This window comes from Haliotis rufescens, unplaced genomic scaffold (genome assembly GCF_023055435.1).
Source record: "Haliotis rufescens isolate VD_foot unplaced genomic scaffold, xgHalRufe1.0.p SCAF_17, whole genome shotgun sequence".
NCBI classification, from domain to species: domain Eukaryota; kingdom Metazoa; phylum Mollusca; class Gastropoda; order Lepetellida; family Haliotidae; genus Haliotis; species Haliotis rufescens.
Genome location: NW_025963857.1, coordinates 8,757,074 through 8,780,739, shown reverse-complemented (window position 1 = coordinate 8,780,739; position 23,666 = coordinate 8,757,074). Strand labels below are relative to the sequence as shown.

The following is a 23,666-nucleotide window of genomic DNA, read 5'->3' as shown; positions in this document are numbered from 1 at the left end:
GTCTTTCTAACTTGATATTGTTTATGCTGAACAAACATTAAGTAAAGGTTTTGATGTTTATGAATCCAAACATGCAACATGTCTACAATTTGTGAAGCCCACTCAGGGTCTCGCCAGCTGAACTAAACCCCCATTGTTCAAATCCTTTGGAAATTCTGATGACAGCATAAGTTGTATGAACTCTACATCTGTCAGCATAAGAGTGAGTATGGTTTTACGCCGCTTTTAGCAATATTCCAGGAATATCACAGTGGGGACACCAGAAAGGGGCTTCACACATTGTACCCATGAAGGGAATCAACCCAGGTATTTGGCATGACGGGCAAACGCTTTAACCACGAGGCTACCCCCTGCCCCGTCAGTTTGAGATGCAGCATATAGTAGAAATACAAAGTGAAGAGGTATATAATTATTATTTTTGTTACTGATTATAGTTTTTTTAAGTGGGTAACACATCAAACCCATGTGGGGAATCAAACCCAGGCATTCAGCATGATGAGCAAACACTGAAACCACTGGACTATGCGACCGGCCATAGTACACATGAAGTATTCAGTGAACTGTTGCATGTTGTATATTGTATGTTCAACATTCCTTATAAAGGAACCCGTGAAGATTCCGGGGTAGAATAGGTCTTCAGCAACCCATGCTTGCCGTAAAAGGCAACTATGCTTGTCGTAAGAGGCGACTAACGGGATCGGGTGGTCAGGCTCGCTGACTTGGTTGATACATGTCATTGTATCCCAATTGCGTGGATCGATGTTCATGATGTCAATCACTGGATTGTCTGGTCCAGACTCGATTATTTACAGACCGCCGTCATATAGCTGGAATATTGCTGAGTGCGGCTTTAAACAACAAACCAACCAACCAACCAACCAACCTTGTAAAGATTAATTTTAAATCTTCAGATTATTTATTTTATATTTACAATCTTACCTGCACTTTTTGTATTGAAAGCACATATTTCTTCCACAAGAGGGCTTTAAATATGGGGACTGAATTTAAGATTTTTGTATCATATGAATATGTACACAAGTTCAGATAAAATAAACAAAAACTGAATAATCATGATAAACAATTAAATAAACAAATAAATAAACAAAATTCAACAGGATGTTGAGCAGAGTAAACAAATACCACATGCCAGCAGGCCAACAATAGGTAATACCAGGTTAGGAGACCACAGTGGGTTCACTCACCACAAGCAATTGATTAACCATGCATGGCCTACAATGATGAATGGCTGCTGGCTTGCTATCAGTGGTTGAGATTACTCTGTGTCCGGCTGGGAGAGAGTGGGATCGGTGAGCAGGTAATGGTGGCTGTGTTATGGCTGTGTTTGCCTTGTATTAACGCTAATGTAATGGCCGCCAGATGCTTGTCATGTCCGTGTGGAGGATCTGGAGGGAGGGGGAGACAAGCTGATTGGGAGGTTACGTCAGGAAGTACAGAGGGATCACCTGCAGAGTTTATTGTTGCTGTGTGTGTTAAAGTTTAACAACCTTGGATCTTGAGGAATTTGACTTTCAGTCGATGCTCATTTGGTCACAAGATAAACCGACTTAGGAGACATTGTGATTGTGTTTGGGGAGTTAGAACACTGGTGTATGGATTATTGTGGATTGACATTGAAAGTGGACTATTTGATGTGGCAGGGCCATGCTGACACAGTTGACAGGATATTGTTCTTGATCAGATTGATCTGTTGTGTATTGATCTGTGTACATTGATCTTTGGTAGACTTTCAAAACATTGATATATTGCTTTGAAGGAAGAAGAAAATCATGCCTTGGATAAGGGGGGCTGAAACGTTTGGATTATTGATGAAACAGTCTGGTGATTGATATGAGATTGATATGCTGAAGGTCATTGATCTGAAACTGATTTTATGAAACACAACTCGGATGCATGTGTTGGATCGGATGAAGTGACACAATCGAGGAAATTCCTCACACAGTAAGCAGTGGACAAGGGCCGCCATCTATAGAGCCACGGTGCTGTTGACTTGAGGGGCCTGATTGAGACCATATATTCGGGGGGGTCCTGGCACTACAGAATGTGGGGGGCGTACTCCAGCACGGCCACAGTGGAGGAGGGGTGTGTCGTCCATCTCCGGTCTGACAGCACGACCACGGACACACCTGGTGAGTCTAGACTGTATACTGTTAAAAAAGGATTGAGGATATGAATGTGCTGAGGGAAAATTGGGTTTAACATCACGTCCAGTATTATTGCACATATGTCATGTATATATGTGTGTGTGTCCACTGAGATATGATGCTGCATTTTAACATGAATACCACACTCAACCACACCATACTTGCTCCGAACCGACCAGTCCTTGTTTCATACCCTTAATGCCATGGCATGACAGATTAACTCAAAATATAAAAGAAACGGGTGTCCTTTACTTCTTTTTAGTAGTATATTCTAACCGATTCCACAACAACAAAGGGGAAAGTACAAATTCTGTGTGAGTTCCACAACCAAACACCCTGAATAGTGAGTGAGCATGGTGAGTGAGTTTGGTTTAATGTCACCTTGAACAGAATTTCATATATATCACAGCATGGCTTCTTGATGTGGGAGGAAATCCAGAATTGAAGCAGATCCTAGTTGTTATTATAACCACATTTGACACCACAAACTCGGGTATGGTGCTGACAGACCTAGAAATCAGGACAAATCTGGGATTCAAACCCACAATCATAGACTCCTGGCATGCCTAAGGGACGCAACTCTGCACAGCAGTTCCTTTGACAGGTGAAGAAAATCTGAGACAGTACATACTTCTACTGTAGTAAAACATGTCTTCAGGTACTGATACTTCAGTGAATCATAGCCTTTTTATAGAAACAGTATTTATTTGATATACAAGAGTAGGAACCACCAATAATTTATTTCAAGGGCCCATACAGGAATTATGAGGGTCATGTAAAGTAATAAAATGGGTTTAATGTACTGAAAGATAAGACAATTACATTAATTACAGGACCTATATATATATTGTCAAGAACTGGGTACAATAAGAAGATAAACATACTGTGTTTTCAATGTAGAGCTTGGTTACCTGTAGATTTAACTGCGCTAATTTGAATTTGGAACCGAACGCGCAGCTTGGTAAGCTAACATGAGGTGGGGAATACCTACAGAAAACAAAGCAAGCTTTGCAAGGCTTTCGCTCTACATTGCACATCACCATTATGACGTCATATCGCTTATTGTGACGCAAAATATATGACGCTAGTCGTACATAGAAAAGTGCCAAAATTCCAATCTCTGTTGTCTCCAAAACGTAAATACATTCCCTTTGTAGATTTCTATCATGCTTTTTGCACGAAATGTATTGCCACACATCCTTTGAATATTGTAGTAACCGCATCTGCATTTTGTAACCAGTAATTGTAGATATAATTATTAAATATGAAAAAAAACGTGGCTTATGCTGACAGCCTGAAATGATACAAAAGAAAGGTATGTGTGTATTATACACGACAGATATATTTTCCAGAATTTAATTGCCCATAATTAAGGGTGCATATAACACACGAGTGCGTATTATACACGAATAGATAAGTCTTGTGTACATTGATCAATCGGAAGGGGTGCTTATTCGGATTGTTCACTAGCCAATGTATTAACAAATATCGCCGTGGGCCTTTATTAGAGCGGGTCGCTTATTATGTCGAATACGGTACCTTGCCATGTGTATATTGACGGCTACATTTTAGTATTGAAATTGCACCAAAAAGATCTAGATGCAGGTATTTATCACAGGATGTTAAAAAACATGCCCATGGCAGACAGACTAGGGGAAACATTATTTTGTAACTAATTGGGAATGCAGTAATCTTGATAGAAAATTAAGAATCGTTTTCAGGTGACGTTACCATGGTTACTCCTGGATGGGGAGGTTATGAACTGGTTTCTAGACTAAATGTACTGAAAGTAATCGGACGAGACGTGTTGGACTCAAAGAAGTGGTTTCAGTCTCTGTATTCTTCTACTGTACGCGACAGCAAGGCAATGTGTTTGCTGAACCTCTTCTCAAGTACGACTGATAACCTGGGGTTATTTTTGTTTTTTTATCAAGACCATATGATTCATATTCACCTGCTTAGAATGCTTCGTAAGAAGAAAAGATAGTGCACCAAGGAAATATCTCTGACCTCATCGTGATCTATGATAAGGAAGAACATACAGAGAAACATACCTTACTCATCATGGGAAACATTGATAACATAATTTAAATATTTGAACTTATCCTAGCTCACACTAAGAGAAAAATGCATTGTTGTGTGAGTTCCTGCCCCACACTGAAGCACATGTACCACATGTGGTGTCTCCTTTGGCAAGTGACTTTGTTCAAAATGTGCCTCTGTTCACCCAGCAGTTTGTGGGTACCCGGTAGGATGAGATGGTAATGTGGCTGTTAACCTTCTAGCACTTCACAGGCAGCTTGGGTTGTATACTCCCCAGGGAGCTGAGAATGAAAATCGAGTGCTCACTGATCCATTGACCGGGGTAATAATAGTGTAGCGCTGTGAGCATCCACTTGGTGAATGGAATATAAATATAAATATTAAATGCACTTATTATTATTAGATAGGATAAGTATATAAATATACAATTTTTTGTAAAATTTTCAATTTCCATTGCTGAATGGTACAGGAAGTATTTTATCATTTATCATGTTTATGTCCAGGTTTCTCATCATGGGTTTCTAATTCCAGTGTTCTGGATTCAAAAGTAAATAGACCCGTAAAGATCCAGGTGAGAATAGGTCTCCAGCAACTGATGCTTGCCGTAAAAGGCGACTATGCTTGTCGTAAGAGGCGACTAACAGGATCGGGTGGTCAGGCTCACTGACTTGGTTGATGCATGTTATCGTATCCAAATTGCGTGGATCGATGTTCATGATGTCAATCACTGGATTGTCTGGTCCAGACCTAATTATTTACAGACCACCGTCATATAGCTGGAATATTGCTTAGTGCGGCGTAGCCTTTTACTGCACGAATTGGTTGCTGAAGACCTATTCTACCCCAAATCTGCATGGGTCTATAAGTGTAATGTACTTTGTCAATATAGGGTGGGTCACGACAGACAATACATGTTTCAAACTGTGTGTTGGTTAATGCTGCAGTCACCAAGATTCCCACCATATCACCATGATCACGGTGGTTTGTAAATAATTGAATGTTTCAACACAAGGTACCCTCAGGTATGTTTCAACACAAGGTCCCCACAGGTGTGTTTCAACATAAGGTCCCCACAGGTGTGTTTCAACATAAGGTCCCCACAGGTGTGTTTCAACACAGGGTCCCCACAGGTATGTTTCAACACAAGGTCCCCACAGGTATGTTTCAACACAGGGTCCCCACAGGTGTGTTTCAACTCAAGGTCCCCACAGGTGTGTTTCAACACAAGGTCCCCACAGGTGTGTTTCAACACAACGTCCCCACAGGTATGTTTCAACACAAGGTCCCCACAGGTGTGTTTCAACACAAGGTCCCCACAGGTATGTTTCAACACAAGGTCCCCACAGGTATGTTTCAACACAAGGTCCCCACAGGTATGTTTCAACATAAGGTCCCCACAGGTATGATTCAACATAAGGTCCCCACAGGTGTGTTTCAACACAAGGTCCCCACAGGTATGTTTCAACACAGGGTCCCCACAGGTATGTTTCAACACAAGGTCCCCACAGGTATGTTTCAACACAGGGTCCCCACAGGTGTGTTTCAACACAGGGTCCCCACAGGTGTGTTTCAACACAAGGTCCCCACAGGTATGTTTCAACACAAGGTCCCCACAGGTATGTTTCAACATAAGGTCCCCACAGGTGTGTTTCAACACAAGGTCCCCACAGGTATGTTTCAACACAACGTCCCCACAGGTATGTTTCAACACAAGGTCCCCACAGGTGTGTTTCAACACAACGTCCCCACAGGTATGTTTCAACACAAGGTCCCCACAGGTATGTTTCAACTCAAGGTCCCCACAGGTATGTTTCAACACAAGGTCCCCACAGGTATGTTTCAACACAGGGTCCCCACAGGTATGTTTCAACTCAAGGTCCCCACAGGTGTGTTTCAACTCAAGGTCCCCACAGGTATGATTCAACATAAGGTCCCCACAGGTATGTTTCAACACAAGGTCCCCACAGGTGTGTTTCAACACAAGGTCCCCACAGGTATGTTTCAACATAAGGTCCCCACAGGTGTGTTTCAACACAAGGTCCCCACAGGTATGTTTCAACATAAGGTCCCCACAGGTATGTTTTAACACAGGGTCCCCACAGGTGTGTTTCAACACAAGGTCCCCACAGGTATGTTTCAACACAAGGTCCCCACAGGTATGTTTTAACACAAGGTCCCCACAGGTATGTTTCAACTCAAGGTCCCCACAGGTATGTTTCAACATAAGGTCCCCACAGGTGTGTTTTGACTCAAGGTCCCCACAGGTATGTTTCGACTTAAGGGTGACTCTAGCCGTATCAAAGTAAAACCACCTGTATTCATAACACAAACATTATTCTTGTCATACCAACAAGGTAATAACTATAACACTGTAGTGCCCCAGGGACAAGCTGTACGTATCCATCCAAATACTTCTGTCACAAGATCCCCTGCAAGCACTCAGTCACTGCTATCAAGTTTTATTTCAAATTAGGTTTAAACATGCAATTCAGTCTCTTTTGTACAGTATAATTGACCTCGCACAGCCTTATTGTAGACAAAACATTCCTCAAGATAAAGACATTTGTGAAGCCACTGTGTGTTCAGGGCTGTGTCGGTTTCTGTGAAGTCGGGGTCTAGATATGATCTATTGACTGATGAACTGGTAGTATAGGGGGCGTCCTGCTCACACGGTGTAGTATCTCACCTGGGGGTTGTGGCAGTCACACCTGACCCAGGCTGTATTGTCTATAATCAGGGTTTTATGTCTTGAATTGGGAGACAGAGCTTATACAGATTGGTTTTAGTGTTGGAAGCCGATATAAAACAAAGTGGGCTCACAGAGCATTCAATTGTTAGTAATTCTTGAGTTAACGGCATGTTTGTATATATTTTATTACCTTAACTTTCTCAGCCATTTGAGTAGGTTGGGGGTGTTTGGAGAAAGAAATGAAGAAAACTGTATTGAAAGCGTATTCACAATGTGTTTTGATTGGGATACATATTACAATACATACTGGGGCCCCAAAACATTTTGTTATCCCCCCGGCATATAATGCAGGGGGATATAGCGATCAGCCAGTCTGTCTGTCCGTCCGTCTGTCCGTCCGTAATCATTTCCTTTTTCCGGGGCAGAATTCCAAAACCATTCAGTGTATTTGATCAAAACTTGGCAAATCTATCAGGTACATACTGAAGTGGTGCCTTTTGATATTTTGGGATTTTTCTAATTTTTATTTTTTTAAATTTTTATGGAATGAAGTTGGACATAGACTCCATTGGGGATTGGGTTCGTTTCCGGGGCAGAATTCGAAAACCATTCAATGTATTTGATCGAAACTTGGAAAATCTATCAGGCACATACTGAAGTGGTGTCTTTTGATATTATTTCTTTTTACAATTTTTATGGAAAGAAGTTGGACCTAGACTCCATTGTGGAAAGGGTTCGTTTCCGGGCCAGAATTTGAAAACAATTCAGTGGGTAAACAATGTATGCTTCTTAAAGAACATTCAACTGTTGACTCATTGCATACAGAATTGCACATTTACAAGTGGTTACTTTACAGACAGCTGCCGGGGGGATATGTCATCTTTCTGATGGCTCTTGTTATATATTTATTTGTTGTTTATATCTGGCTCAACGAGGCTTTGGAGGAGAATTGAGTGTGGAAGTGTATATATATTTGTACTGTTCAGAAAGTGAAATGAATTCAGTTCTCTTTCTAAACCTCGTCAAGCCAGATATAGACAACAAACACAATGTGGCTTCCCCTGTGGCACTTGGCAACGTATTTACTCTGGATTGAAATTTACTTAACAAACCCTGTCACAACACGGGCTTAATCCATTTCATTTGATAAAACCATGCCAGTCACCGACGCAGTAATATCTTACTGTAAGATACATGCATGTACCAGGTACCATCCATGCTTTGTGGTTCAGAACCATACTCGTCACTGTGACGACATTTGTCTTGCAGCAAGACTGCCAACACCTGACAACAGAAAATGATCATAACCATAATGCAAAGGTTTGTTTGTTTGTTATCGGTCAGATTGTCTTGACTGGGCACCGCCATTTTGCTTGAAGCAAGTGATATGAGAGATGAAATCTGATTGGTCAGTAGGAGGGGCATAGAAGAGACATAACTCGTAATAGCGACTGGTGGCACTACTAGAGCCCAGAAATTCCAGCCTAGTAAGGCAAGGGTGGCAACTGAACTTTTATAGTCAGTTAACTCCCTTGCCTCCGGAAGATAGGATAATATAATAATAATAATAATAATAATGATTATAATAATTATATTAATAGTCTTGTTGTAAAGCGCTTAAGAACATACACAATGTATCCTCGAAGCACTGCACATACACATTATTTTGTTACCTTGTTTGAATCCAGCAGATGGCAAGTATTGAATCATTCTTTCAAATCTACATAATTACGCTACAGGAAAAGGTCCAGCCAAACCCCAGTGTTCAGCACGAGCAGTGAACGTTTGGCCCAGTTCATGGAAATCAATATGAAAGAAGACATGGGTGTAGGTAGACAGTGTTAACATTGGGCATTAGGGCATTGAAGCAGCTGTCTAATGAAATTACAGACAGGTCAATATGTGAAGGTGATAATGGCCCCTGACTGTTGCCTCTCCTGTAACAAGACACTCGTCTCTTGACTTTCTGACAACCATCAGCCTCCATCACGTTTCTGTGAAACACAGTCAATACAGCTATACACTCGGACCCCCATATGGCACATACAACATTGATCTATGGAAATGTGTGGTTATTTTGTAAAGGATTCTTTATTGATATTCCAGTGACAGAATAGTCCCTGATTTGTGCAACGTTGTTGATCTATTCCTTATATATATATATATGGTATAGTTTCAGTGGAAACAATTATGATTTAGTCAAAATAGGAATTGTAACTTTATCATTGTTATGTAAACTCATTTCACAGAGTTCAGCTGCACAATGCACACAAGGAAATTGTTCCAGTCTTGGTGTATATAGTTTATCTTATGACACTTGCAAGATGTTTTTTATATGTTATTGGACATTCTTTCTTTTAATTAATAACAGGGGGCACGGGTGGCCCAGTCGTCTAAGGCGCTGCAATTCACTGTGCAGAGGTGCGTCCCTTGGGCATGCAAGAAACCTATGATTGTGGGTTCGAATTCCGGTTCGCCCCGATTATGTTTCTAGGTTTGTCAGCACCATGCCCGTGCTTGTGGGTTTCACCGAAATGGTAAACGTCTAAGACCTGCATCACTTGGGGCTTTCCTCCCACATTAAGCTGACACGCCGTGATATGACTAGAATACTGTTAAAAGCGGCTTTAAACCCAAAATCACTTACTCACTCACAATTAATAACATTTACAAAACGGTTGAGGACAATTTGGAAGCTTAACTGTCAGTGGCCTGAAATACAATCTCATTAAAATCAGATCTTTAGGTGCTCGCTACTACTACACAAAGATCGGAGGACAGCCCTGATAATTATGGGCCACGTCAGAATGACCTTTCATCCAACCATCCTCACCATCACTTACGAGATCCCGTTATCTAAATCATGGAACCTCGAAAAGGTTAAGACATGGCATTCTGAACTACAGTCATGTGCTGTCAACTGATACCGAATGCTAGACATCAAGTATTTCTCACTTTAATCATGTTAATGGGATAAACATCTGATACGGAAGAGACTTTCCCTTGCCCTAGGGGAGTTCTGACATACAATCTCAGCCATCTATTAGACACCCAGAATTTTCTTCTGTTCAGTTTTCAAATATTTAATTGAGAACTGCGTAAGAACTTCCTGAATTGAAGTTGTCATTGTGAAACTAGTGCAGTAAAAAATCAAGGAATCTGTATTCTTTCTGGTGATCATCACAATGATTGACGGAGCAATGAGGCAGCCTAGTGGTTAAAGCGTTCGCCCATCACGTCAAAGGTCCAGGTTTGATTCCCCACATGTTTACAACATGTGAAGCCCATTTGTGGTGTGCCCGCCATGATATTGCTGGAATATTGCTAAAAGCGGTGTAAAATTCAACTCTCAACATGCTCAAGGAATAACAACAAATAACTTTCTCCCTCACAGTGGGAATGCCAAGGCAGTGTTGACTCGGTCACCGGGATTCCGTTCCTCAAACGATCTTTTTAAGACGGTCATAGGTCTGTTAAAGAATGGGAGTTACAACTGTAGACATCATAGATGGCTTTGGACCCAGAATCCAGTATTGTCACCTGACTACAATGAGATGACAACTACTACCATGTGACAAAGTCATGTTCAGTGTGTCACGTTGCTGATGTATGTCATTGTAACCTGGCTACAATCTGCTGCAGCTTGGCCAGAATCACAGGCCATTATGACATGGCTTAAATAGAACTAACCATGCTAAATAGAAGTTACCCACTAGGGCTGCAACGAATACACTATGAGGGGAATACAATTCGTATCATGAGTATAGGGTAACGAATATGAATATTTATTCATGAATACAATAACAAGTCAACAGTTGATTTATTATTTGTTATATTCAGTGAAACAATAACAACATAAGTTATTTGACATGGTTTGATAATTATTAATATATTAAACATTTACATGCTTCACTTATCCAGGTACTAGTATCTGCTCAAATACGACAATGACCAGTGACCACAATACTGTCAAATTAAATATTATAAGAGTGCTGACTTTGAAGAAAGCTGTGCATACAATGTTCTCATTGATATTTTTAGGTACAGGGTATGTAAATGCACATGATTGCATATTCATAAATATTTGAATCTTGTGGCCACGAATAACAAATTCAATTCATGAATGGAAACATTTGGATTCACTGAATACACGAGTGAATCGTAACACCCAACAATTCAAATTACACTAACATGACAGCTTGGCAGTTTCTAGCACCTGCTGATCAAGTAAACACATCAAATCACACCAACGTTTTACACATTTCTTTCTAATTGATCAGTTCAGCCACACATCCCAGAGGTGTGAGGAGGCAAGTGCATCCCAGAGGTGTGAGAGGCCGTGGGGTAGCCTTGTGGTTAAAGCACCTGCTCGTCACACCGAAGTCCCGGGTTCGATTCCCCACATGGGTACAATATGTGAAGCCTATTTCTTGTGTCCCCTGCCATGATATTGCTGGAATATAGCTAAAAGCGGCATAAAAACCATACTCCGGGAGTGAATGAGTGAGTGCGTGCGTGCGTGCGTGTGTGTGTTTGTGTATGTGTGTGTGTGGGGGGGGGTGTTCAAACTTTTAGCAATGTTTAGACACCCCTTCAAAACTTCAATGCAGAGCCAATATCAATGCTCTCAACCTTAACAACAGATGCTGAGGTTATCAGAGAGAGATTTCGATTGAGCTAATGGGGAAGTAATATTGTGGCTGTGTCCAGTGTCTGTGTGATAAGACCTGAAAGGTACATGTCTCCCTGACCCCCATTGCTGTTGACCTTGTAGATTACTCTAATGAAGGCGTAATACCCAGGTCAATATTTGATGGTCTCAGGCAATACTCTCATTGCTCCTCATTGCCGTCTCACTAAGTTTGTTTAAACTTGTTAATTTGTCTGTCAACATGTGGGGACAAAGATGATCTTGGAATACATTTGTAGAACACACATTTTAAAAAAAAGGGATATTGAGCTGCAGTGTTGTTGTGATCAAGCTGTGAATGCTGGTAATTAACAATGTAAAGAGAACATGGAAGTAGAATCTAAGTGAAATGACATTACGTAAAAGATCCAATAGTTTCAGTTGTGTGAGTTGACCTGCTTACAGAAATACACCACAGTTTGTATAACGGACTTTCATCAAATCCAAATGCTGTCAGTCAGCATGGGCAGTCATGCAAGAGAATATTCACTTTGAAATGGACCGATGAAGATCCGGGGTAGAACAGGTCTTCAGCAACCCATGCTTGCCGCAAAAGGAAACTATGCTTGCTGTAAGAGGCGACTAACGGGATTGGGTGGACAGGCTCGCTGACTTGGTTGATGCATGTCATTGTATCTCATTTGCGTGGATCAATGCTCATATCAATCACTGGATTGTCTGGTCCAGACTCGAATATTTACAGACCGCCGTCATATAGCTGGAATATTGCTGACTGCGGGGTTAAACAATAAACAAAGAAACAAAACTTTGAAATAACTTCCTTATGCAGCATGTAACCTAGGCCTATCCCACTATATTGGGAGTGCTATGACCTTGAGAGCTTCAGGACTATCATAACAAATGGGAAATGAAACTGTACAACATTGTACATCACTGTGCATCACTATACAAGGGCTGGGAAAATAATTAGACAGTTGCCAAGACAATTTGCCCAATGATATTGGTGTCCTTCGGCTGGTTAGGCACGTTGTAATTTCTGTCTTGACAGTTTGCCTATATATTATCGTGATTACCATCATCCCAATATTTCCCTAGTGCTGATGGTACTGTGAGGAACAGTGTTTTGCTTGCATTCACAATGAGATACAGCCTTCAAAAGTCAAACGTAGTCCGCTAGCACGAGACTTGTGCTGAGGACAAGTCAAAATCCAATGATGGTAGTCGTCATTGACTGAGTAAAGTATCATTTGAGGGCCATAATTCTGAAATGGGTCTGGATTCTTCAATTTTGTAACAAACTGGAACTGAATAAAACGGCAAATGTGAACCTAGTGACCATGCTTGTCTTGTTTTAGCTTGACATGGTACAACTTGGACATGTTGGAGGACTCAGTGGAATAATTGATAAGGTTTACTCTAGTCCTTAGGACTAGTCTTTAATAAATGAATTTCTAGGGCTAGAGATACATTGTATTTCACAGTTTGTAGTGTGGAAACTTGCAGTAACTAATTTATGCAAACCAGATCACCAGTAGATTACAATGAGGAGTAAGTCAGCTGGCTATGTGTAATGGTTTGGAGTGAGTATGGCTTTACGCCGCTTTTAGCAATATTTCAGCAATATTACGGCGGGGGACATCAGAAATGGGCTTCACATATTGTACGCATGTCAGGGATCAACCCGGGTCATCGGTGTGACGAGCGAACGCTTTAACCACTAGGCTACCCGACCGCCCCGTTATGGATTTGAAAACTGGTAGGAACTCACAACATTCTCTTTAGTGATCCGACATTGATTATATGTGTTACCTCGTAGCAGTATGTGTTATTAAATAAATAAATAAATAAATAAATAAATCATTGCAGAAGATTTTGCTCACAAACGACATGTAAGCATCACAAGGCCTCTCGGCATCTCGGCCATAAAGCCAAGTTTATTTATTTATTTCCCATGCACAAAGTTCACAGCATCAAGTAAATCACAATCCTTCAAGAGAGTGGAGCATGTTTAAAATTAATATCCTTCTCTTTTTAGTATTCCATGCTACTTTTTAAGTAAGAAAGTGCTCTGGTTCATGATCTAGCAATTTTGTCTGATGATTGACTTGAAACGTTCTTTTAAGTCTCTAATAGTTTTTAGACTTGATATTAGATAAGGCCTTGAATTAAAAGGTCAATCATGTGTTTGTGAAGAGGGTTTGGCGTGAAGCATGAGACGTACCGTCTATACATTTGCCTGATACACACAACATATGTTTGTATACATGGGGGTGTTGAAGCCACTGCCTCAGGTCTCCGGTGTTGATAGCACTGTGTTTGTAGCCGGTAACCTGGCCTTGTAACAACTGATGGGGCTGCTGACACAGATGGGGAATCAATTGATGATGGGGAAATGAAAGCCTCTGATAACATCTATTTCCAGAGGTGTGAGGAAATCAATGGATCTCTAATGAAATTCTCAACCTGCGTGAGCTTCAAGTTGCTGTACGGAATCCTTGCTTGGTTAACTAAAGGTATGCAAGGCCAACTGGAAGGAAATGTAGTGTTCGGCATCTTGTGGTTGCGCTAACTTTCAGTATCGTGTTATGAATAACAGAGAGGTCCAGTTGCCTAGCACTATGTGAACTGATCACCTCACCTAGGATGTCAGTACCACATGAACATTGTTAGCTAACTGTGTTAGGATTTTACCAATACCGTATTCGACGTAATAAGCGCCTAGGGTGCTCTCAAAATTAGAAATAGGGGGCTCTTATTAGAATATTATTTTGAGTTGTAAGATCGTAAATTTCAGGGTTTATGCTGACAGCCTGAAATGTTTATATACGACAGATATATTTTTCCAGAATTGTATTGCCCATAACTAAGGGTGCATATAACATACGAGTGCGTATTATACACAAATAAATAAGTCTTGTGTACATTAATCAATTGGAAGGGGGTGCTAATTGAGATTGTTTACTAGCCAATATTTTAACAAATATCGCCGTGGGTGCTTATTAGAGCAGGGCGCTTATTGCGTCGAATACGGTATGTGGTATTTTTTTTTTTTTTAAAGTATTGAGTGGAAAACTATTTTTGTAACAACGAATTGTGTAGTTTAAAAAAGCTATGTCAAAATTCCTGCTTACCGTATTGGACATAATAAGCACCCAGAGCGCTCTCAAAATTAAAAATATGGGCTCTTATTAGAATATTATTTGGGTGAAAAAAGAGAGTTGAAAGATATATTTCGAGGTTTATGCTGACAGCCTGAAATGTTTATGTACGACAGATATATTTTTCCTGAGTTTAATTGCCCTTAATCAAGGGTGCATATAACACATGAGTGCGTATAGGGGGCTCTTATTAGAATAGTATTTTGGTGGAAAAATAAGTGCGTATTATACACGAATAAATAAGTCTTATGTACATTGATCAATCGGAAGGGGTGCTAATTTGGATTTTTCACCAGCCAATATCTTAGCAAATGTCGCCATGGGGGCTTATTAGAGCGGGGAGCTTATTACGTCGTATACGGTATATGATGATTTGGATTTCTAAAATATTATTTACCTCCCAAAATGTCACATTGTTGCATTTGATGTTGAGAGTGTATGTATAGTTTGTTTTGTATAGTGAGGCCACACATTTTTTATTTTCCGTTTCACCGGTCTGCCGCCCCTACTGAAAAGCAGCTGGAAAAGAAATAAATTATGTCTCCTGCTAGTAATATAGACCCTCTTATACAATATATAATGTTGCATATAAATTCAATTTGTCTACATCACGATCGTGATTCAACAAGCCAGCAGCAATTTAAACTCCACGGCAGAATGACTTTCATATAGATAAATAAATAAACGACTGACATAGCTATTTATTTTTATTTCGACTGACCTTGTGTGGAGGAGCAGGTATAAATCTGTGAAACATAAAATTAAAAAAGTATATAATATGATCATGTTGTATTGTATAATGAAGAAATCATAACCATGATAACAATCTGTTTATTCCGGGAGTTGATTCTAATTTCGGAATCAACAAATTTGGGTGATTACTCAGACTTTAACCATGTTATGGTTGATGTATGATTTCTCTAATTTTGCATAATGACCTTTAGTTGCATCAGTTTTATTTGTTAAAACGCACGTTTAGAATGGCCAGTGAATTCCTGGCTCAAAATCACCTGCAAGAACAACCGCATCATCATAATAGTTTGAATCATTTTGTTGAATATGTCGGGATGATAGGAGTGGTTATATCATGATTCATGGAGCAAGGTACCAGGGTTCCACGTGACGCAGTAATTCTGCATTTTTGATAATCATCCAAAATGCTCCTTATCATGTTTTCAAGGAGATGTTTGACACAACCTATTTTCAACAGTCAGTTCAGGAAATGTTTGGTGTAACGTTCATTATGGCACGCTTCAATCAACAGGCTGTTCCATATCTTTCCGTTTTGCATTTCAAAACTCTTCATGGCAAACCAGTCGTGAGTTGTGTTTTGTTGCCGATATCTTGTTGACGAACCATGCTAAAGGTGATGCATTGTGCTGATGAGTCTCAAAAAATTTGTTGTCATGGCAACTCCATTTTCAAGTAGGCTTGATGAAATGTTTTTGTTTTTTTGCAGAATACGATAAAATATTTATTTTGCTTTCTTATATACTGATCATTCTGATAAATAGATGAATGTGAGTCTGATGAAACAGACAGTATGCTCTGAATTTTTTTTTTTTTCTGTTGTCAATTGTCAGTTGCCTTTTCAAACCAACCAGATATATCCCATTTCCAAAACTAGTTTTTGCCTGAGTATTGCTGATAGTGTTGTTAAGACCTACTATTGAACATTTGGGTTGAGGACTGCCGGCTGCCATCTCTCCTAGAGTCTGGAATTGAATACAAAAAAGTTGTATGCAAGTCTATAATAGTTTGGCAAGTCTAGTTTTCTCAAGTATATGAAAATGTAGAGATTCTCTGGCTCCTTTGCTAGTATATGAAATAAGTCTATCTATTTCAGGTCTATGTCAGTTGAAATAAAAAAAATAGTTCAACCCAAGTCAAGAATGATTTAGCAAGTCTAGATTGCCTCATCTCTGAAATTAAGCTCTGGGCTCCATTTGGAGTTTACATTTTATTTTGAAGATAGATATTAAAGATTTTAGATAAGAAAACTTTATTTATGAGTTTTAATGTTAGTCAATGTCAGTTAAAATTGATATGAACCTTAGTTACCAGGGTTACATCGGTCTTTTGGGTCTACAAGCACAAATGTGTTCTCAGCTACATTTTTAGTAGATTTTATGTTCTTATATGGGCTAGTATGAGCTGAACGTCTAAGGCGCTGCAAATCACTGTGCAGAGTTGCGTCCCTTGGGCACACCAGAAACCTATGATTGTGGGTTCGAATCCCGCTTCGCCCCAATTATGTTTCTAGGTTTGTCAGCACCGTACCGTGGGTTTCACTGAAGTGGTAAACTTCTGAGACCTGCATCCCTTCGGGCTTTCCTTCCACTTTAAGCTGACACGCAGTGATATAACTGCAATATTGTTAAAAGCGATGTTAAACCCAACTCACTCACTCACCACTGGACCACCTATGCCCACCATTGGCTGCAAGTGACAACAGGAACAAGCAGACATGACACCAGAGTGTAACGTTTATCATACAGGGATGTGTCAACAACAATCAATCAACAAAACTGTCTGTTGAATGCTGCTACAGTACATTGGACCTGTGAAGATCCGGGTTGAAATAGGTCTTCAGCAACCCATGATTGCTGTAAAAGGCGACTATGCTTGTTGTGAGAAGCGCCTAACGGGATCGGGTGGTAAGGCTCGCTGACTTGTATGATGCATGTTGTCGTATCCCAATTGTGTAGAAAGATGCTCATGAATTTCATGCAAACCAACGGAAAATTTACCAAACATTGGCAGGCAGTTATTTCCGACACTGCCAGTCACCCACAGAGAGCAGAGACACTACGCCCAAATCTTAATATCCCAGTTAGGCCAATAAGACCCTACCCATAAAGATGCACTTTAAGCCCCATAGAGGACGGAGATACTGTCTCCGCCCATACAACTGAAGGTATTACTCAGAAACGAGTCACCTGTTGCTGTACCCATGCACCCATCCCGATTCTTTCTGAGGTTATTGATGGATAAAGCTCTACTCGTTCTCCAAGCCTATAACATTGCGCCATTTTGTTTGTCTGCAATTCCTTGTTCACTCAACAAACAGATAATTAGTTATGGAACAAAATGTTGAACTTTCTGCCTAACAACAGAGGTGTCATTGTTTACACAGGTGAAGACGGTTGTCAAGGTGTATCACCTCGCTGTTACATCAGAGCGTCATCCACTGAGTTAACACTTTATGTCCCAGGTGTACAATGTTTACCTTTCAAAACATTCAGGTTCACTCAGGAGCTTCCTCAGTAGCATCTCTGAAGGCAAAACAATCTGTATTCACGTGAATGTTGTGACAACAAAATTAGGGCTGGGACGATACACCAAATACGTATCCCGATACGTATCAGGACACTTGCATGTGCTCTTCACTGTGGTGCAAAAGCCATCTGTTTCATAAACGGGATGGCCAAGTACCTGGCACACGAACAATTTACAGTACGGTGCGTTGGGGAAAATATTTCGCTACTCATTTTCACTTGCAATTAGTGTTTGGTGTAACATTTGTTAAAGAACACAATTAAGGTAAGATTACTTTTTCAATACTTTTTCGATACTTTTTACTCAGTGTGTGATTGACAGTGTGAGTACTTTTATTGAGAAGTAAAAAATTGTGATCCACTGATGAATTGATGTAGCATCCCACTACTAAACACAATAAAACTAGAACTGAAGTGTCTTTATTGTGTTACAAACTTGCTACCTTGTCTGAAAATATAACCAACTTTGAGAGGAGTTACGTCAAATCATTCGTAGTACAACTAGTCCTGTTGATAATACAGTTGTGTTGCTATGTGGGCCAGAAATGTCAGGTCTTAGATGTTACCAGTTTGGAAACCGGCAAGTAGGGGTACAGTGCTGACAAACCTAGAAACATCAGGACAGACTGGAATTCAAACCCATGATCATATGGTTTCTGGCACATCTCAGGGATGCAACTCTGCTCGGTGAATTATGGCACCTCAGATACCAGGGCTCCCATGCTTCCTTAGTTTAACGGATTGTTGCCTCATGATGTTGCTATAGCAGATAAGGGGTTAACTGTGATGGCGAGGTTGATCAATCTCTGCAGCAAGTTAGGTGGGAGATATACATAGTGAACTTCTCACGGATGACGTGCGTGCTGCACCTTCATGCTTCTTGTGAGTTAAAAACATTTAAAGTTGTTTTACATTAATATTTAAGTGATTTTCGTGTGTTCTATGTGCAAGATCAGGATATGTTCTTTGTACAAATTATATTCTTGTGAATATATGCTGTACTCATTTTTTAACATTTTGTGTAGAATATATCTTTTTAATATTTCATGTGACGCCAACATGATCAAGATGTTATATTTTGTGAATTATGTTGTTATATGAAGTTTGCAAGATTTTCAGCCACTTAATTTGCTTGAGTTGTACAGTAAAACAATTAGATGGTTAAGGTATGCTAAATGCATTGCTGTTTAGGAGCAGTCATTAGTGATGGATACTGGACAGATGTTACTTGGACTAATGTAGCGTTTCTAGTTCTTGAAGCCGAGAAGTCATGGTGATGATCACATTGATCAGGTGGTCTTGGTTTAGTGAGCAATGTGATGGAATGGTCGCACCACCCCGTGGAGGTTCCGGGCAAGGATAGGTCTCCAACAACTTATGCCGGTCGTAAGAGGCGACCAAATGGTTTGGGTGGTCAGTCTCATGCCGTGATTTCATTGATTGTGTGTCATTGTACCACGGCGATGTGGATCGTTGCTCACAATATCGATCACTGGATTGTCTGGTCCAGACTCAATTATTTACAGGCACTGTCACATAGCTGGAATATTGTGGAGTTTGGCATTAAGCATCAAATGAAAATGAAATGGTTGATGGACATCTTGTTGCACTGTAATAGAAGTCGAACTTAAAACAGTTTGGAAAAATATTCAGGTATTGATAGCAAATGTTGTTGAAAGCACAGCAAATAATGACAGTAAATTGAAATACCTGCACACCAGCACACAAATGATTTGATAGTCATTTTCATGATATGATAATTTCTTCAAAATGATGACCTTTAAGATAACAGTAAATTACGTTTATAACGAACATGCTTATAACGAACTGACGGATATAACAAACTTATTTTTTAGTCCCGACCATTTGCTGTATATATGCTGTATATATATGCTTATAACGAACTACGGTTATAACAAACTAAAATTAGTGGTCCCTTTGAGTTCGTTATAACCGTAGTTCGTTATAACCGTAGTTCGTTATAACCGTAGTTTACTGTATATCTTTCGGATGGATTTTGACTCAAACAAATGACCAGTGACATAATCCGGGATTCAAACCCTCACTGCCAGAGTGAGGCACCTAATTGCCAGCACACAAAGTCAGCAATCTAACCCACTCAGTCACCATCACAAAATCTGACCATGTCCAATAAAACAACAACTCACTTCCTAACTGATCTCCGCCTTCCTTCCTACTATTATCAGCATCAAATGTTATAATGTACAATATTATTATGTACAGATTGAAATAACAAAATGCAGCAAAGATTGTTTGGGTGATCCTAGCATTAAAAGTCATGCTGGTTAGGCTCATCATCAGCTCAGGGCCCTTGCCCCCTCTACATTCAGTCTGGACAACGATGCCTAGCCGAACCCACCCAGAGCTTTTCGGAGAATGTGAAGACTCCCCGACACTGCAGCCTTCTGCATCACCCAGATTGCCAGAAGGGCTGAAATACTGAAGTTACATGAATAAATTTTGCATGCTCATCTAAGATTTTAAGACTGTGTTCGAGAATTGATTCTGTAAAAATGTATTTTTACAGAATTATGGCCCTTGATCCATGTTTTTTTACTTTGTGCATAGTGAATGTTTGTTTGTTTGTTTAACGCCGCACTCAGCAATATTACCAAGTCAGCCAACCCACCCAGTGCTTTTTGGAGAATGTGAAGACTCCCAAACACTGTAGCCTTCTGCATTACCCAGATTGTCAGTAGGGCTGTATTCCTGGTAGCAAACCCGGGTACTCTCCCAATGCCAGTCAACAGGAGAGTCGAACAACTTGGTACTTATCATCATCATCATCATCATCATCATCATTATTATTATAGATCTGTGATATAACTGGAATAATGCCTACTGCAGTGGCACAGACCACAGTCACTCTCTGTAAATCCATCTCCCCCTGGACTAGTCTGCTACAACAGCACCAGCAATTCCTACCAGTTGAAACCTTGACACCTGTCCCAGCAGAATCCACATAGCATTGATGTTGATTAATAATAGACAATGACAAGGAGACGGATGGCAGTACCCACTTAAAAATAATAAAATCCCAGGACTGTAATGTCATTTGTAATGTTGCCACAATTCATCCAATCCCTCATGAACACTTTGGGGAAGAGATTACACTGAATGACAAGAGATGGTCACAGGGATTTGCAGGTCAGGTCCCACTGGACTCTGTGTGGCAATGATACATTGTCTCCCATGTTGTCTGCTGCCTCTCTGGAGTCTGTTGGTAGCTACACGATTTTGAACTGCCTCGGAGCATGTCAGACTGAATGCAGAACTATATACTTAATTAATCATGATTATCTTCTGGCCAGCTTCAAGCAGCCCCGTGGCTCCTGTGTAGCCCAAACCTACCACTACTGATCAATTGTAAATGGATAAATGGGATTGGTGGAAAATATTACGCCTTGGAAGATTTTCATGTAGGTCACCATTGTGAGTGAGTGAGTGTTACACAACTTTGAACACAGTGAGTATTTTAGTTATATCATAGTGTCACAGTGTTAGAATTTGGCACTAGTCCTGTAGTCCTTGCCAAATTGCGCAATAGTTTAGGTATCATAAGGACTAGTAGATATTTGCCATTTTTAAGGGGTTTGTTACATGTTATCATTATAAGGACTTGTACACTGAAGTGTCTGCATTTTTCTGTGGGAGGGAAGCCCAAAGAGTATTTACAGACAACCATCATATAGCTGGAATATTGTGATATCATATCGATACATCCCTTTTAAAAGGATGCATTCTTTTTTATATAAAGTCACACGATACAGCCCTTGTGAGGTAATACATTCATCATGATCAATGTGGGGTCAATACTGCTTCTTGGAGGTCAATAAAAACAGGTATTGACCTCATATTAAGTCTGTAATTGTATAACATTGATGTGGAGTATCTTAATACACCTCTTGTAAGACAATGCATAATATCGATGTGGAGTCAATTTTGCTTTATTTTTGGGCCTAAAAAACAGGTATTGACCTCATATTAAGTCTGTAATTGTATAACATCGAAGTGGAGTATCCCAAAACACCTGGTGTAACACAATGCATCGTATCAATGTGGAGTATCACAATACAGCCCTGTGGCCTTTGTATACAACCACACTTCCTTGTTTCTGCTTTCATGTGAACTTTATCAGAGTTCTACATGACTGATCACATCGTTTTGATTAAAATCGCTCAAATGCAGACAGCAATAACATTGAAAAAAACATAGCAATGTGTGAATATCCATTCATGAATCTTCAGCTCCGTTCTCGTCATCTCCTCCCTGAATAATTGTGCCAAACAGATGCATCCAGCGTGACAGTCTAGCTTGGTAAACTCCGCTCTAAGCTTTTAATGTCCTAAAAACAATTCGGTAGGGAAGATCATGTAGGTCAACCTCTCTGCTGGTCTGGTGGATATATATATATGCCATGTATTACGATCGCTGATGCAACACTGGATCCTTGTACTCTCATGGGTGGAGGTAGGGAAGTCATCCTCATGCAGACATTGTGTTTCTTCTCTCTCAAATTGACTACCAGTACTTGCTGGCTGAATGACCTACCTTGTTAGAACTTGTTTGTTTTCAATTAATTTGGAAGTTGAAATTTCTTTATGAATTATTTTAACTATGTATTCAGCGTTAGAAATTGGCACTAGTCCTATAGTCCTTGCCAAACTGCCCAACAGTTAAGGTATCATAAGGACTAGTAGACTAAAAGTGTTAGTTTCTTAGTAACCCCTGTGTATTATGCCTATAAATCAACTGGTGAAAGTACAAGGCTTTGCCATGTTTATGAAAATAGATGTCTTATGCTTGTGTGAGTCGCCTGTAAAACTGTGACTTGATGTAATTGTCACAGCTCAGCTTCTCAAAAGAAATTCAGATTTCAAAACATTCATGTTTTTGACTGGATTTGACATTTTGTTAATTTGTTTTTGGACCTTGTATTCTTTTTCAAGTAAAGTCTGGTAATCAATTAATTAAAGCAAGTGAGATAAATGAATATTTCCCAGATGTTTGAATGATTAAATTTCTAATACCTTGAACTCTTTGAAGTCTCAAAGTGGACACAATTTATGGATAACAACTTCTTTATTTACATGTCAATAAAGAAGTTGTTATCAATTAATTGTGTCCACTTTGTCATCTGTCAGCTTCATAGTAATGCCTTTAAAAAGTGAAGCAATCCTTTGAAGTCTCTCTAAACTGTTTTTTGTGATAGAAATTAATGTCATTTCTTGCTGAGGTTTTGCGTTTTTTTATATTCAAAGTAAGTACTGTAAAGTATCATGAGTCCAGAACATTCATTTTCCATTATTGATGTTCCCGGGGGACTTAGCGTAGAACAGGTCTCCGACAACCTGTTCTGGGTATAAGAAACGATTGGGTGATGACTGCTCGGTGACTATGTTCATAGTGTGTTCTCCTACCCCGAGGGCGTGGATCACAACATCGATCACTGGATTGTCTGGTCCAGACTTTGATTTGCAGGCCAATGTCTATAATAGCTGGAATGTTGCTTGAGTTATAGAGTGTGCTATTAAACAAACAAACAAACATTTGTTAATATTGTTACACAGCACATCGGTTTCAAATGGAATAGAATTGATTGTTTTGAATTAAAAATCTATTAATTCTGCTTTGTAATCAATTATTAACTACTGATGAAAAAAA

At 39.9% G+C, this 23,666-nt stretch overlaps 1 protein-coding gene across 3 annotated transcripts in view; it reads left to right on the top strand.

The window, feature by feature from the left end:
- The window catches only part of LOC124132832 (E3 ubiquitin-protein ligase Midline-1-like), a 53,918-nt gene that overhangs the window by 12,374 nt on the left and 17,878 nt on the right, over window positions 1-23,666 (top strand). Inside the window, exon 1 of one of the 3 annotated variants that reach the window (XM_046497009.2) lies at window positions 1,307-2,147. The exons of 1 other annotated variant lie outside the window; for it this stretch is intronic. In XM_046497009.2, the coding sequence (XP_046352965.1) occupies window positions 2,060-2,147 (88 nt within the window). In that variant the 5' untranslated portion in view covers window positions 1,307-2,059. Of the gene's footprint in view, window positions 1-1,306; window positions 2,148-22,441; window positions 22,473-23,666 lie in introns of those variants that run through there. One more of the 3 variants, XM_046497165.2, reaches the window with a different exon arrangement.